The sequence below is a fragment of the Artibeus jamaicensis genome, unplaced genomic scaffold (assembly GCF_021234435.1).
Source record: "Artibeus jamaicensis isolate MK-2021 breed Jamaican fruit bat unplaced genomic scaffold, CSHL_Jam_final contig_233, whole genome shotgun sequence".
Taxonomy (NCBI): domain Eukaryota; kingdom Metazoa; phylum Chordata; class Mammalia; order Chiroptera; family Phyllostomidae; genus Artibeus; species Artibeus jamaicensis.
Genome location: NW_026521486.1, coordinates 42114415 through 42130719, shown reverse-complemented (window position 1 = coordinate 42130719; position 16305 = coordinate 42114415). Strand labels below are relative to the sequence as shown.

The following is a 16305-nucleotide window of genomic DNA, read 5'->3' as shown; positions in this document are numbered from 1 at the left end:
AAGTTTCCAATATAACAATATAAATATATAAACTTGATTTGGAGACATAATGATTCATACAATTTTTATATTATCCACTTTAACTCCGGTTACTTTAAAAACACTTCCAGATTTTATGTAGCATATATTAGCATATATTAGCATATATATTTATATAGCATATATTGAGACTGAGACCAAATGTTTTAGATAGTGAAAGTCTTTTCTTCTGTTTTTAAATTTCAGCCTTGCATTATAAAATGCTGTTTAGTAGAATATATACAGATATATATGAGATGTAAAAGTGGGATCTGAAAATTATAATCATGATTGCATTTGCTGTTTTGGCAAGTTCAATGGCAAACATTATGCTCAGCCACTATCAGGAAGATCTTCCTAAAAGCCGACAGCATTGCCAAGGATATTTATAATATAGCAGAGATGCCATGGGAAAATGTAAAATATGAAGGGCAATGCCTAATTTCTTGCTTTTGTGGCCTAATTTTATGGTCCATTTTTGAATGCTGTCCAAAAGTGCACTCATAAAAGAAAATTTAGATTTGGCACATTGCATAAATGTTCCCACAATGCTGCTGAATAAACCTTGAAAAACCTTTCCCACTAAAAAGACACTTCTTTAGCTGAAGAGCTTTAAGTTTCCAGAAAGAGCTTTTGCTAAAGAACATTCATGCAGAGCTGTTCAGATGCATCTAATTTATTTGATTTAACCATGTGAAATATACTTTTATGGGACCTAAGGAGTAAAACATTCATTAAAACACCAAAAGATAATATTTATATCAATCTTTTTAAGTTGGATTTTTATATAAGAAGTTTCAAAGTATTTGAAGTCCTATAGCTGGTTCTTTTTTGAAAACTAAGAAGAGTTTTGAAACATGAAGGTTATTTAAATATTAAGCAGTTAATAGTTGTTTGACTTGTACATTCCTTTGGCTATATTATATACACATATGTTATAAAAGCTTGATTCTGGAATTACCTCTTTCACTGATACAATACTATTTTAAATTGATGTCACAACATGGTTGTGACCAGTGCTATGAAAATCCAGTGAAACTTATAATATTCTTCCTAAGAAAATGCACATACACTTGAGATTTTATATACAATTTCAGAAAGCCCATGAGCCCCTTGAGGGTTGACCAGGGACTATGAATTATAATATCCTGGGTGAGATTAAAGGACGTATAATTAAGTGGATAAATGGACTAATAATACTCTTACTTAAAGTGGTAGGTCTTCTTGTATATTACTCAGCATTATTACAGGTAATAAACTAACTTTATATCCCATGGTTTAAATGTATAAAGCATATTTGAAGGTATAGTTTATGAACATTTTAACACAAATTATGCAGAAATAAGTTTTACTATTTTAATTGCAAATGTCTCTTGATATGAAATGAGCATATTTTATATTACTAGAAATCAAGTTTTTAGAATAATTATGACTCTGCTGCCTTTTAAAGTGCTAAGCATAGAGTACTCTTCTAGTTGCTACATGGGATGCTGCCCAATCCATGAATTGCTTAATAAAGCCAATTAGATCTCAAAAATATTAAAATTAAAATGAAATAAAGTGCTAAGTGATTATTTCTCCTCTACTTATATAGTTTTATTAACACGATGCTATAGTGCAAGGACTTAAAATGCTATATCATATTTCTGTTGAGTGCACTTGCCAGGTTCCACTGCTTTAATGTATTTTTCCTGAGACTAAAGACTTCAGAGAAAGAGAAAAATTGATATTCTTGTTTAATACCAGCTACAGCTTCATCTTATTGAATTGATAATACACATTATGCTGTGTAAAATATACATTATGATGACTAATTGTAGGTTATATCTGTACAAACCCTTCTGAAAATTGGGAGTTTACTATTAATGTAATTACTGTGTGGAGACGCTGAGGTACATGTATTCTAAAATAACCACTATTGTAACATTATGCAAATTCATTTAATACAGGGAGAGGCAAGAGGTGGTTTTCAGTTTTTTGCATAAAAATAATACAATAATTAATAAGTAATAATACAAGAATAACTATGTGTTTTTGCATACTCACAACTGTAAACCTACTATTGTTCCCCTCGTATGCAATTAAATATACACACAGGCTATTGATGGAAATAGGTAACAGTGAAGTGCTTTGACTAGAAAGAACAGTAAAGTAGTTTCTCTCCCTAATAACTCTTGAAGACAGCAGATGCCCCAGATAACAAAATGCTCTTGATAAAAAAATTAAACCTAAATAAACTATCTTTGATTTAGTATTTTGTAGCATTGGAGTTTTATTAATATTCAAGTAAGTGGCACATGAAATGAATGTCTAAGTTCATTTGGGTAAAGAAATTTCAGCCTGACTTCCTATCATTCTATTGGAGAACATATTTAACTAGAATAAAAAGCTTTTCAGCATTTTCCCAGTTTGATGTCATGGGGACTCCATATCATCATTGCTCTAGAGCAGGGGTGTCAAACTCATTTTCATGGGGGCCATAGCAGCCTTGCAGTTGCCTTCAAAGGGCCGAAATAATTTTAGGACTGTATAAATGTAACTACTCCTTAACAGTTAAGTGAGAACTCGGTGCTGCTGCCAGATAGAAGCAAGGTGCCGGACCAGAGAAGAACAAGGTGGAGGGCCGGATTCAGCCCGTGGGCCCCGTGTTTAACACCTGTGCTCTAGAGGGGCGTGCAGGAGGCACGTGAGAGTGAGCGAAATTATATTGATCTATATCTGGAAGGGAAAATACAACAAAGAAACCACAGTTTTCATTTTACTTGTTGGTACAAAAAATGGATTGAAATGTGAAGCTAAATAATGGTCAATAAATATTTCTATTAGGTGAAATGCAAAAAATTAGATTTTTTTCTAATAGAAAAATAGGCAGAGAGAGTAAAGGAGAGCTACGAAACAATGCAACAGAATTCTACAGCTCACTAAATATTAATAAAAAGGCATATGCGAATTACATGACTTAGTAGAGGAGATAACTTACATACACAGGCTGATACAAAACACTAGAGAAGTAGTCATTGTTGTGATTGTTTAGAAGGGAGGGGCTATAGTTGGGACATTCAAAAAGAACTCATGAATTTGTTTATACTTGCATTAAACCTTGAAGGACAGATAAGATTTGAACAACAAGCAATGGGAACAGGATCTGGAATGAATGCTGTGCATTGGGGAACAGAGGTAGAAATGCTAGGGTATTTTCCTGAACTAGTTGAACAGGGGAGTTGGTTATGAGGAGTACTGAGAGATTAAGGCTTATGGCTGAGGTCCACCCATGGAACTTCTTGGGTGCCTGGTCAAAAGGCATAGTCTTCATTCTGCAGGTAGTGAGTGAAGAGCCACAGAATGATTTTTGAAAAGATAAAGTGTGTTCTGAGGTGACCCACATGTATACAGCAGTTGGTGGCAAAAGGGCTGTAAGCGTTATTGTCAACAAGTGTGTGGCCAGCACATTCTCAATGATTTTTAAGAACAAAAGCACAAGTCTGAACACAAGCACAAAATAGAAACGTGACACATGTGTAAATTCACTTTTCATTCTGTGATAGTAATCAATATGTAATATTTGGCACCAGTATATTTTTACCACAGAAAATAAAGAAAGAAGCAACACTGTACTTAACACACACAAAGTAGTAGCAGGAACCAAGAACTTCTGGCAAGTACTAAGTTTACGAGCACAAATGTTTAGTAGGAGGTTGTGGTATAAATTTCTAGAAGAGATGTAGTTAGAAAAATAAACAAAATCAGTGTTGTTTACTACTTGTCTGGCATACATTATTCTTAGACATGAGCGGAAAGCTATTCTCAAGGATCAAGACTCAAAATATGTAAGAATTTAGGCCAGAGTTACCAGAAGATTACACATGTTTATGCAAGGGAAGTAACTTTGGTTTTTAACCTTTCAGAATGCTGGAAGTCTTACCTCGCACAACCAGGTCAGCCGAAGCTGAGGAATTGTCCACAATGGTCTGTGCAGTGCACGTGTACCTGCCGGCGTGCTTCAGCTGGGCGTTTCGGATGAGCAGCTCCCCATTGGCATCCAGCTGTGAACAGGAGCAGCAGCCATTCAAATCAACACAGCTTCACCAATTATACGGCACCGAGGATCCAAGGAGCACATTTTCCCCCTAACAAAATGAACACCGTGCAAAGGCGTCCATTGTAGACATGCTCACCACATGCCTTTGCTTAGGCTAACTAAGCATTGGGCTTTCTCAAGTGAAAAATGAAGGGAGTGAACCCCTTAAGGTCATTTTAGCCCTCCCATCTTTAACATGTTATTATTTTTACTAGCAGAGGGCCATACTGAACAATTGAAGGTGAATGAACTGGTTGTATAGCACAAGGTAGAGCAAATCAACACCAAGTATTATCATCCACACCACAGGTCTATTCTTAAAAATTGCTACTGGTTGTATTTTTAGAGGGATTTCTCAGTGACCTTTACCTCTCCCAGGGCTCTGCCTTCTTGCTGGTGCCCACTCCACACTCACTCCCACCTCTTACTTCTCTGTTTTTCTCTTCTGTCCCCTGGACAGAGAATTATTCTTATTTCCTTGTGTTAAGCTGCTTAATTAACTCTTTGATGGTTGCCTGGATTCTGACATTACTTATTTCAAAACCTTACTTTCTCTTTTTAGCTTTTTCCATTTCTTTACCTTTTACTCCTCAATCTGTTTTTGATCTGGTTCCCATTCCTTCAATGCACTTGACTTCTAATAACATTGACCTTCCTTCTTCAAACACTCAACTTTTCTAGACACCTATGACAACTTGCTTTCCACAAACTTTAAGGTCATTTTCAACCCTTTCTCTTTCTCACCTTCCTTAGATTCCTGCATAAATACTGGAATTTCTCTATTTCTTTTAATCACTATTGCCTCAGCCCTTCTCCAAGCTACCAACCTCTCTCCTTGAAGTACTATATCCTATTTTGTCATGATTTCCATCCCTGTCCAATTCTCTTCTTTTTTCTACTTGTCACTCACAGTGACCTTTTAAAAATGCAATAATGGCTAATCACCCTGCTCTGTAAAAAACAACAACCCAAAACCTCAAAAAAATGTCCCCTTTCTAGAATAAGTGTCATAATGAGTAACCTGGCTCCATTCTGTCCAATATTCCAGCTCACCTAATCCCACCATTTCACCTGCACTGCTAACCAGAAAAACATTCCCTTTTAGGACTTAAATGTGTCTGATTCTCCCTGATCTCTGGTTCTCCACGGTGTTTCCTCCTCTGAACTGTAATCCCCTGATACCCCACTCTCTCACCACCATCACCTAAACAACACCCTCTCTCCACCAATACCAGTCAAAGTCATTTTTCGAGCAAGGCTTTCTATTTTCTCTTGTTATATTTTATCAGAACATCTTTTACCCTATGTCATATTATATGTCTCAGCTGCAATGAAATCTGCGTACAGTTAGATGACTAAAGTCTTTCTCTGTGGAGGGCTGGAAGTTTACTGGAGAGGGAAACATGCCTGTTTTGCGTGGTGCTATATCCCTGTGTTACATACGTGTACGGCTGTATGTGCTGTATCCACAGGAACTAGCGCAGTGACGGGAACATAACAACACTAAATATACATTGTTTGAATGAAGTAGTCAGTTTGCTTATCAAGTACTCTGGTATTTGCTTTTTAAAATAAATATATTGGGGTTATATTGGTTAATAAAATTATGTAATGTTCAGGTGTACAATTCAATAATATATCATCTTTATATTGTATCGCTTGTTCACCACCCTAAGTAAGTCTCCCTCCATCTCCATTTATCCCTCCTTTCCCCTCCACCTCCCTACCCCAGTTTTCCTCTTATAACTACCATACTGTTAGCTGTGTCTATGAGTCTTTTCTTATCCCTTCACTTTTTTCATCCAGCTCTCAACACTCTCTCCCTCTGACAGGTGCCAGTCTGTTCTCTGAATATATGAGTCTGTTTTTATTTTGTTTCTTAGTTTGTTTTGTTCATTATATTCCACATATGAGTGAAATCATATAGTACTTGTCTTTCTCTGATTGGCTTATTTCAATTAGCGTAATAATCTTCAGATCCATTAATGCTGTCACAAAAGGGAAGATTTCCTTCTTTTTATAGGTGAGTAGTATTCCATTGTGTAAATGTACCATAGCTTTTTTATTCACTCACCTACCTAAGGGCACTTGGGCTGCTTCCAAATCCTGCCTATTGTGAATAATGCTGCGATGAACATAGGAGTGCATGTATTCCCTCAAATCAGTGTTTTGAGAGTTTCTTTGGATGTATTCCCAGCAGTGGAATCACTGGGTCCTAAGGTAGTTCCATTTTCAATTATTTTAGGTAACTTCACATTTACCAATACATTTGATAAGGTCTTACTATCCAAATTTATAAGGAATTTATGGAAATCAACACCATAAAAACAAACAATTGAATTAAGAAAGGGGCAAAGGACCTGAATAGACATAGACACTTCTCCAGAAAGGACATACAGATGGCCAATAGCCATATGAAAAGAAGCTCACCATCACTAATCACAGAGAGATATACATTAAAGCTCACCATCACTAATCACAGAGAGATACACATTAAAATCACAATGAGATACCACCACACCACCTGGCAGAATCACCATCATCATAAATCAACCAACAAATATTGGCATGGCTGACACCTGCTCTTAAGATAACATAGTCCACTTCAGCTGCAAGCAGAATTAGCTTAGCAAGTTCATGTAGCCTGTAATAATTACATTTCATAAGCACATAATAAAACTTATTTTAGTGTCAGCATGAAGTATACACTCTTGCTACCTCTTCTGATTATCTCCTCATCAAGCTCCTATGCCCTAACCTCTGTAGACAATTTAGACTTTATTTATTCTCTTTCCTGCTGACCTTTGTACATCTCACTTGCATTGCCTGGACTCTTGTGTCTTCCGCTTCTACCACTTAGCTAACTACAAGTCACAGTGTAGATGCCCTTTTCTTCTCTGGAATCTAAAGAATGGGTTAAGCATTGCCCTCTATACATTTTCATTGCAACTATCCCTTTTTACTATAATTGTTTAGTTGTTCATTTGTTTTATTAGACTGTAATTCTTTGAGGGAGGGACTAGATCTTACGATTATATACAAATAATTTATTGAAATATATGATATACAGGAAGAATTCAACAAATAAGTATTGCATAAGTTAATTAATAAGCACCTATTACTGAAAATATTTTCAGTAAGTTCTTTTAGTAATCTGATAAGATTTTTTTCAGGTAAGATGATAATGTTATTCATTAAAGTAGCCGAATTGAGAACAATTTTTGCTACTCATATACATGAGATCAGTGACCCATTAATAACATATTTCAAATTATTTATACACTAATTCTATGAAGAAATATAAATGCTTTAGGAATAATGTGCAAATTTATGGAGAGAAGAATGCAGTTAACATATTTAAAAAATGAAAATCGATTTGTTCAACCTGTATGTTTTATAAAGAAGTTAGCTTTTCCAAAGACAGGCCTGCTCTTTGTCCTCAGCTACTGAAAGGTAATCTATGTCTTTCTTTGCCTGAGTGATTGGGTCTAATGATGTGATTTAGGTTAGAAGTTAGCCACAGCTGTATAGTTTTACACCGTAGGGGCTGCTATGCCAGAGAGACCAACTTTGGGACTCCGAATAGGGGTTTTGGGTCATGGGATATCAGTCGACCTAGAGAATGAGATTAACCGTTTAGGCAATCAATCAACTATGCTTATGTGATTAGCCTCCATAAAAATCTCTGGACACCAAAGCTCAGGTAAGCTTTGGCAATACTCGACGTTCATTGCTACATACCAAAGCTGAGAGAGTATTGCATCTTGACTCTATGAGGAGAGAACAATGAAAGTTCTGTGTCTGATACTTTTCCTGGACTCTGCCTTGGGCACTTCCTCCCTAGGCTGATTCCAATTTATATGCCTTTCCTGTAAAATACTGTAACTATAAGTAATACTTTCAGGGAGTTCTGTGAGTTCCTTCTAGCAAATCAAACCTGAGACTGGTTTTGGCAACTCCCAGAGCTTGTAGTTGATTTCAGAACTAAAGATGATCTTGGGGACTGTGCCCAATTTTGTACTTGGCCTAAGTCCTCATACCATACTAAACAGAATTCTTCTAATAGATTAGCCAGAAAAATATATTTTACTTTTTATAATTCTTATTTTTTTTAATATTTGAGAAAAAGAAGAAAATTGTGAGGAAGACAATTTTTCTGAAGACTAATTGGCACATTTCTGTGTAATTGCCTGGTAGAAAAGTATAATCATGATAAAATAAAATAGTTTAAACACTACATATTTGCACAATACACTGCTGTAATGTGCTTTGACATCCTTAATAGCATTGTACTTTGACACTAAATATTCATTAATAAAAAGATATTAAATAAAATCTTTTAAAACTATTATAATATGTGGTAATAGTTATAAAAGCATGTTTGCCTAAAAATAAAAGCACTTAGTCCTGTTACATGCTTTCATTATGTGAACTTACTACTTTGTTTGCTTCATCTGAAAGAAAGATAATCTTATTATTAAACTCCTACTATTTTAATGAGTCATGTGATTAGATTGGAATTTGAAAAATAAAACACTTTCAAAATGAAAAATATTTTTATTTAATTTTAAAATAAAAAAATTTAAGCCCTGGCTGGTGTAGCTCAGTGGATTGAGCGTGGGCCTATAAAGCAAAGGGTCACTGGTTCGATTCCCAGTCAGGGCACATGTCTGTGTTGCAAGCCAGGTTCCCAGTGGGGGACACATGAGAAGCAACCATACATTGATGTTTCTCTCCCACTCTTTCTCCTTCCCTTACCCTCTCTCTAAAAATAAATAAATAAAATATTAAAAAATAAAGAAATTTAGAGTATAAAAATATATAATTTTTTAAAACGTGGCACTATAATTGCCCTTTGTAAAATTTTGAGTACTGTTTATCTAACATTCTTCTTTTTATCATGAAATTGGTCTTTTTTTCCTCAGACTCTCAGTTTGAAACATATTAGTCTTTAGTTATTTTATTCTGAGATAAATAATGGGGTCATTATTTTTATACTTTTCACATGTAATTAAAAACACAGTTTTAGGTCTAAATATTATATATTTTGAATTTATACCTATTGAAGCTTCAGAATAAATTTTCTAAAACTCTTAATTAAACTATTCTAAAAGTTAAATATTCAGATCATTTCAAAATTCACCTCTTTTTTTTAAACATTGAAACTTAGGTCTGTAATTCTATAAAGTGTTAATAAGCAATGTTAACATTTATTCTGATTTGCTCTATATTTGGTGAAGGTGGCAATGAAATTCCTTGGAAGGAAAGCAAAGGACAAATGCACTATATCACTTCCAATAGAGCAGTGCATGTATAAAAGCTTTCCTGAAGTTTTTATAAATGGCACTAGCACTTTTCATACCTCAGGAGAAGTTGAAGTTCTCAGTGGTCAACAGAAAGCTTACAAAGCAAGTAAAGAACATGGACCTCAGCACATTCTAGCCACAAATTAGATACGAATGCTCTCTATATTTTTCACTAAAAACCGCAGCTTGGCTGAATCACAAAATGCTTCCCTTCATGTGAGGATAGTTGAATCACATACTGGAAATTGTGATAGCGCCACTCAGGGATATTCCAAAGTGTATATGTGGCTTACCGCTTAGAAATTTCCCAAATTTAAATAAAAAGATTTCCAAAATATAAGTGCCCATGCCTTCCCTCCCTCCTCTGCCATGAACAACCTCTGCAAAATCATTCCTGCAGTATGAATGGATCTGAATTGCTAAACTGGATTAACAATTGAATTAATCACAATGAACAGGAAATACGGTCTAGATAAGGTAGGCACGTGGGCTAGCAGAGCAGGAGCTCATGCCGGCTCCACAGCAACAAAAACATCTCCTTTGTTCTGTCAAAGTTTGGAAAGAAGGCGTACATGCAGAAGGCTGGAGGAGAGCATATCTTTTCAAGAGAGCAGTCTAGAAACTTATAAGCATGTACATTATATATATATAATCCATGCTGCATTCATGAAAAATAATTTTTTTCTTTTTTACTTTTGGATTGTCAGGTTAAGAAAAAAATAACTGTAGTGAACACACCATATGCAACTGCAAACTTTAACACCACCACAACTAACATGACTAATATCATATATTTAGTAAAGGGTTTCTAGGTGCCAGACACCATTATAAATGCTTTACATGTGCAACTGCACTTGCTCTTAACAGCCCTTTGTGATGCGTACTATGTTTAACCATATTTTAGAGATGAGGATGGAATACTGCTATACCTATAACCATTACTACCACTACTGCAGTCGCTGTCCGTAGGACACCACTGCTGCTGCTAATGTGTTTTATGAACCATTGAGCCGGCTGTGATTCCTGGTGACCCTGTGAATGAGTGATGTCCACAATGTGCCGTCCTGCTCGGATCCTCTGGACTAATGCCTATGGTTTCTTTCACGAAGCCAAACCGTCGCAAATTTGGTTTTCCTCTTTCCCTGCTGCCTTCTATTTTCCTCAGTACCATTGACTTTTCCAAAGAATCTGCCTAAAGTTACTGGGAAAAGAAGCTCACCAGGGATAGATGGGATACCAATAGGATTATTTAGAGCCACAGAGACTTAATCTGTCAAAATCCTAACACGAATGTGTCAACAAAAAGGGAAAACAAAACAACTGCTGCAGAGTGGAAGCACTCAATATGCATCCCAGTCTTTGAGAATGGGGATGCCAGGGAGCGCAGCAGCTGTGGGACCACTGCTCTTATTTCCCATGCAAGGAAGGGGAGCTCAGGGTATGCAACAGGCCCCCACTTTTAGGCAGCAAGAATGACAGGTGTGCCAGCTGCTGCAGATACTATTATTAAAACTGCTGCTACTCTTTCTACTATTGCCACTGTCACAGCCATCACTACTCTTAATTTATTAAGTAAGACGCTGTCTTACTTAATTTATAATTATTGGGGAGATACTCTCATCATTTCTATTGTAGAGAGAAGAAATTTGAGATTTTGAGTTAAGGTGCTGGTGGAAGGGCTCGATCAGGAACATGCGTTCCTGGTTTCCACCAGGTCAAGCTGTTGCCAAACTAGCGCTTTATGAATTGAATAATAGGATTTAAGTTCATAGCTTGGTAAGTAAAAGTGGATACTTTCTCATAGCAGGAAGAATACAATATGTAATTATTTCATTTATATGATCAAACATAAGAAAATACAATAGTACAATTGTACTTGGATACCAACCAATTAGTTTCAATAATTGTAATCTTGCCATATTTGCTTTCTCTAATTAGCTAGCTAGCTACTTCTATTTTGGTTTTTCTCTATCTACTACCTACCTCTTGTTGAACCCTTAAAAGACAAATTACTAATACCATCATCCTTCATTCCTCAAAACATTACAATGAGCATCCAAAAAAGTAAGGCCATTCTCTTACATACTCACAAAACCATTTTCACACATTATTAACACTAATTTCCTAATATTATCTAACACTCCAGTTAGTGTTATTTTAAGCAATACATCAGCATTAAGATCAAATGTAAACATTCTAAAAGTATATGACAAAAACTTATTAGAATAAAGTAGTGTTATTGAAAATAGAAAAATTCACATAAGTAAGGGAAGTGGTTGAGAAAAATTACTAAGAAGTTACCCAGTAATTACAGAACCAGTGGAAATGTTGAACATCTTTAAGTAGGACTGCTTGGGTGGCTGAAGAGTCTAATTTTAATAAATTGGCTCATTTTAAAACTCCAAAAAGAAATTTTTCTTGAAGTCTCTGTGAAACAGTTTGAATGATGGACAAAAACATCAAAGCTTTGGACTTAGAACCTATGTTTTTAGAGTTGAAAGAGAACTTGGATGTTATTTAATTCAAATGGTTTTCAGATTGGCTTCTGTTAGCCTCAGGGTTCCACAGATCTTCACAGGCTGCTGGGTGGAAGGAAGGGATCAGAATGGTGAGGTTCTTTTTGGTAGGAAAGACTAAGAAGCCCCGTGATTAGGGCTTTGGACGATGCAGTCTCCTACATATCACACATGTGTGCACACAGCTTTCCTTAATCAGAACATCCTTACATTCATCCTTCTTATTTATTGGGGTTCTGATTAAAATTTTCTTTGCAGAAAGGATTCTGCTGCTAAAAACTCTCTGCTGCTGTTTTTCAAAACCTCTGATGTAGCCCAGCTTCCTCATGCGACAGATGAGAAGCTTGAAGCTCAGAGTCTGTTTTGCCCAAGATCATGTAACTCTTCAATGGCAAAACCAGAACAAAAACCTGGATGTTTAGATGGTGTTCTGCTCTTGAAAACAAACTGGAAAATTTTTCTGAATACAACAGCTAATGAGAGATAGTATATTTCTCATTACTAATCAAGACTTGCTTTATAAAAACTATGTCCTAGGTGGGCAATATTCCTTAGAAACAACTAATAAAGTATACGATATGTAAGCATACATTAAGAACATGGGAAGATAACCAGTATCTTGAGGTACAAGAAGCCAAACTTCAGGAGACAGATATGGCCAACAGAACTAAAAGGAGCTTGACTGTCTAGTGTGATATCAGAAATTTAAAAAACCAAGCCCACTACATAAAATATTAAAATTACCAAAACACCAACATTTACATGCTTATTTCCCCTATTTTTATTTTAAATACCTACTGTATTTTGCAAGCATAAAAGCCAGAATAATTACTGCAGCAATGCTTAAGCAAGGAATTCTATGTACAACAAATAGGTCTTCAATTTTTGATGCATTTTTTGAGATTCTGCCAAGCCAATATATGTCCACAGAAAAAAGACCAGCTTCTGTGTGTGCTTTATTCCATTCACTTTGCACAACCACCAACAGATGCTTACTCAAATGTAGACTCTGCAGTGCTACACTACAGAGTAACTGTAGCTCGCATGGTCTCCCCAGTAGAAGCAGAAGCTAAGCCAAGTATAGACACATCCTGTGAACTTAGATACCTACCTCTGTTTACCAATGGAGAGAGCAAATAAAAGACAATAGTTAGGTATAAGTAAAGGTTATTATGGTAGTAAAAGGAAGAACAGAAAAGTTCTACATTCTGACACACATGCCAAAACAGAGACGTATGCCAGAAATCTCTGCTTCTTTTCCAATTAATTAGTGATAAGAGCAGAGAATAGATTTGGCCACGGGCAGAATGTCTTTGTGAGTTTTGTGTGGGTCACAGAACTGAGTCAGGGGACTACTCACATTTTACATCAATCCTTTTCTCTTCCTCCACTCATCAAAACATATGATCTTAAATTCATGGAACACATGAACTCTGTCCTCTACTTCATACTATTTTGGAAAATGTTTGATTTAGCCTCTTATAATTTTTTTTTCATCCTCAGCACTCTCATCTGCTTGGGATAATAGAGCTTCTCTGTTTCTAATACATCAGGCTTACAGCCTTTCCGTGGCCAATCCATTTATTATCCCCAAGTCTCTCTCTCTCTTTTTGTTATTAAGCCTCCCTTTCGAGTAGTGTTTCTCAACCTTGGCACTTTTGACCATTTGGACCAGATAATTCTCTGTCTCTGGGACTGTCCCGGGCATTACAGGATGTTTCGCAGCCCATGTGTGAAACAGATGTTCATAATACACAGCCCTCCTCCAACCACCCTGCCAGTTGTGACGGCCGTGAGTGTCTCCACATATGGCCAACGGCGCCCTGGGAGAAAAATTGTTCCTGGTTTAAAAGTGCCACTTCAGGGTGTACATCATCTCACTGTGCCTTCTCGGCCTCCTGCTCTGCTTTATTCATCTGACCCTTGCCTGCTTTCAGGATTACTGCCCCACCCTTCTTTTCTTTTCCATACTGTTTCTATATAACTCTGGACAATCTTCACCTTGTTCAACAGAGCAGAGAAACTGTAAAATTAAAAAACATAAAATAACTTCTGTCTGATTGTTGTTTCTCTCTGTCTTTCTCTTTTGGCATGACTTGAAGAAGCAAAATGTTTGCTCGTTTGTAACATGCTCTAGTATGAAATATGTATGTCTCACTCATTTAATGTAATTTTTTGTAAGAAGTTCAGCCTACCTAATATTTTCTTTAAAAAAGAAACATAGGTTAAGGGTAAGAAATCTATATTGTTTTGCTATGAATGCTGTTGTCACTCTAGTAAAAATGTCCACATACCTGCAAACACACATATACACCTGCCTAAAACAGATCATTAAGAATTGCCTAGAAGTTCATTGTTAGACCACTTGAGACTGTACAGAGTTGATTTGCAATGTATTGCAAAGGTAGCTAATAGTATAGGCAAAATGAAGTAATTTGGGTAACCTTGAGTGAGCCTGAAAGGCTCACTAAACAAGATCATAGAATAAGTTATGAGTTGCACATTGTCTTACAGTGTTTCAGATGATGGGAGGCTTGTCACCTAAATAGACATAAGTATGAACTTGAACCAGTGAATTAAAAACTGAAGTGACAGAGAGCACAGGAACTGCAGTCACACGACCAGCCATCGGATCCTCTCTCTGCTGCTAGCAAGGTGTATGATTACCTCGGGCAAGTTACTTACCCTTTCTAATCCTCAGTTTCCTCATCTCAGAAATTGAGAAATCACTCTGATGTGTGTGTTCTGTAGAGGACTCTGGTGAAGATCAACTGAGAAATGCATGGAAGACATTTAAACCAATGCTGGCCAATAAGGAGCACTCCACAAAAGTGGACTATTTATTATCTGCTTACTGCCCTCAGCAAAGAAATACAGAGAATTTTTGTATTGTACCAAGTGTCCCATATAGCAAGCAGTGCAAGAATTAAATTATGAAAAATGAGATCTGTAATAAGAACAACTATCTGGCAAAAGCCTTAGAAATTTTCAATGAAGAATGATTGCTCTATTATAAAGAGTACTCATAATAATCACTTACAAACGACCAGGTCTTATGCCAAGAAATTTATAGGCATTTTCTCATTGAAGCCTCACAAAAATATGAGGTAACCGGTTTTGCAAACCCAATGAAGTAACCTGAATGAAGTGAATTATTAATAAACTTTTACAGAGGAGGAAATCTGAGGCTTAGAGAGGCTTAATCACAGGCTCAGTCACAGAGTAAATGAAAACTGGAGCCCGGAGCCCAGGGTCCACTGTGGCACAGCTTCCAAAGCAGTCATGTGGCATTTATGAACTCAAAGCAGCAACGCGATAACTTCTTACTGAAGTGCAATGTTATCACTCATTTGTAATAAAAGAATCAGAAAAAATATACATATTGGCAATAGCTAGAATTGGAAAGCTTAAGAAGCTTATGGGGTTAACAGAGATAATAGCTCTGAGAGAATATTGTCAAATTGTTGAAAGAAAATGACACAAAGCTGATGTCTAAAGATAGACAGCTATTAAAAAATAACTTCTGCAGTTTGGGCGTCACTGTGGGGGGGGGGTAAGTGATATGATGCAGGTACACTTTTGCATGTGGACGGTCTGAAGTCCTTTATAGAACAAGAGGATTTCTAAATTAAATGGGTAAACAGAATGACTTTGCCTTTTTGTATTTGTGAGAATAAATAGCTATTGAATTAGAAAATCATACTTGAAAACCATACTTGAACTTGGAAAATTTAAGTATTTGCCACATTGCTTAGACTAAGAGAATGCCAGATAAGCTGGTTTAATAGTGTATTGTATCAAAGCTTCAAATTAATTAATGATCCTATATATTATAAACAGCCTTCTATGCTAAGTTCAAGTTTAAAAGAAACATTTACTGACCCAGATCACATAACCATAAAACATTTAGTGAATAATTACTGAACAAATAAAGAAATAAATGACATGACGAGTAAATTAGATATTTAACTTCTTAATGTTACTTTATAATCAACATTAAATGTTTATTTATATTCAAAATTAAATCCAAAGAGCTTTACAAAAGTAGGTTTATTAAATGGAATAGCAATGTCATTTTTCCTTTTTTGGTGCTCACTGTAAATTACTTAATATGTTTATTTATACATTTCATATGAAATACTATAATTTAATGTCTGTACGCATTATAGTATGTTCACCATCAAAAATCTAGTTTCCTGTTCACTATAAATTCTTTAAAAAATATATAGGTACTTTATTTCTGATAATTATATAACTACAGTTAGAAAAAGTATAAAGAAGACATTTTAAAATCACCTATAATTGCAAATCTTAGACTTAACTATATGGGAAAATGTATTTGTTTAATTTCATAATTATTGCAGTCTGAAATTGGAAACCTTGTGCA

The 16305-nt window shown here is 35.8% G+C and overlaps 1 protein-coding gene across 3 annotated transcripts in view; it reads right to left on the bottom strand.

Moving 5' to 3' along the window:
* Nucleotides 1–16305, bottom strand: part of CNTN1 (contactin 1) — a 313544-nt gene that overhangs the window by 74633 nt on the left and 222606 nt on the right. For all 3 annotated transcript variants that reach the window (XM_053661968.1, XM_053661969.1, XM_037148465.2), the window contains exon 16: nucleotides 3941–4061. In XM_053661968.1, coding sequence (XP_053517943.1) covers nucleotides 3941–4061 — 121 coding nt within the window. The remainder of the gene's footprint in view (nucleotides 1–3940; nucleotides 4062–16305) is intronic.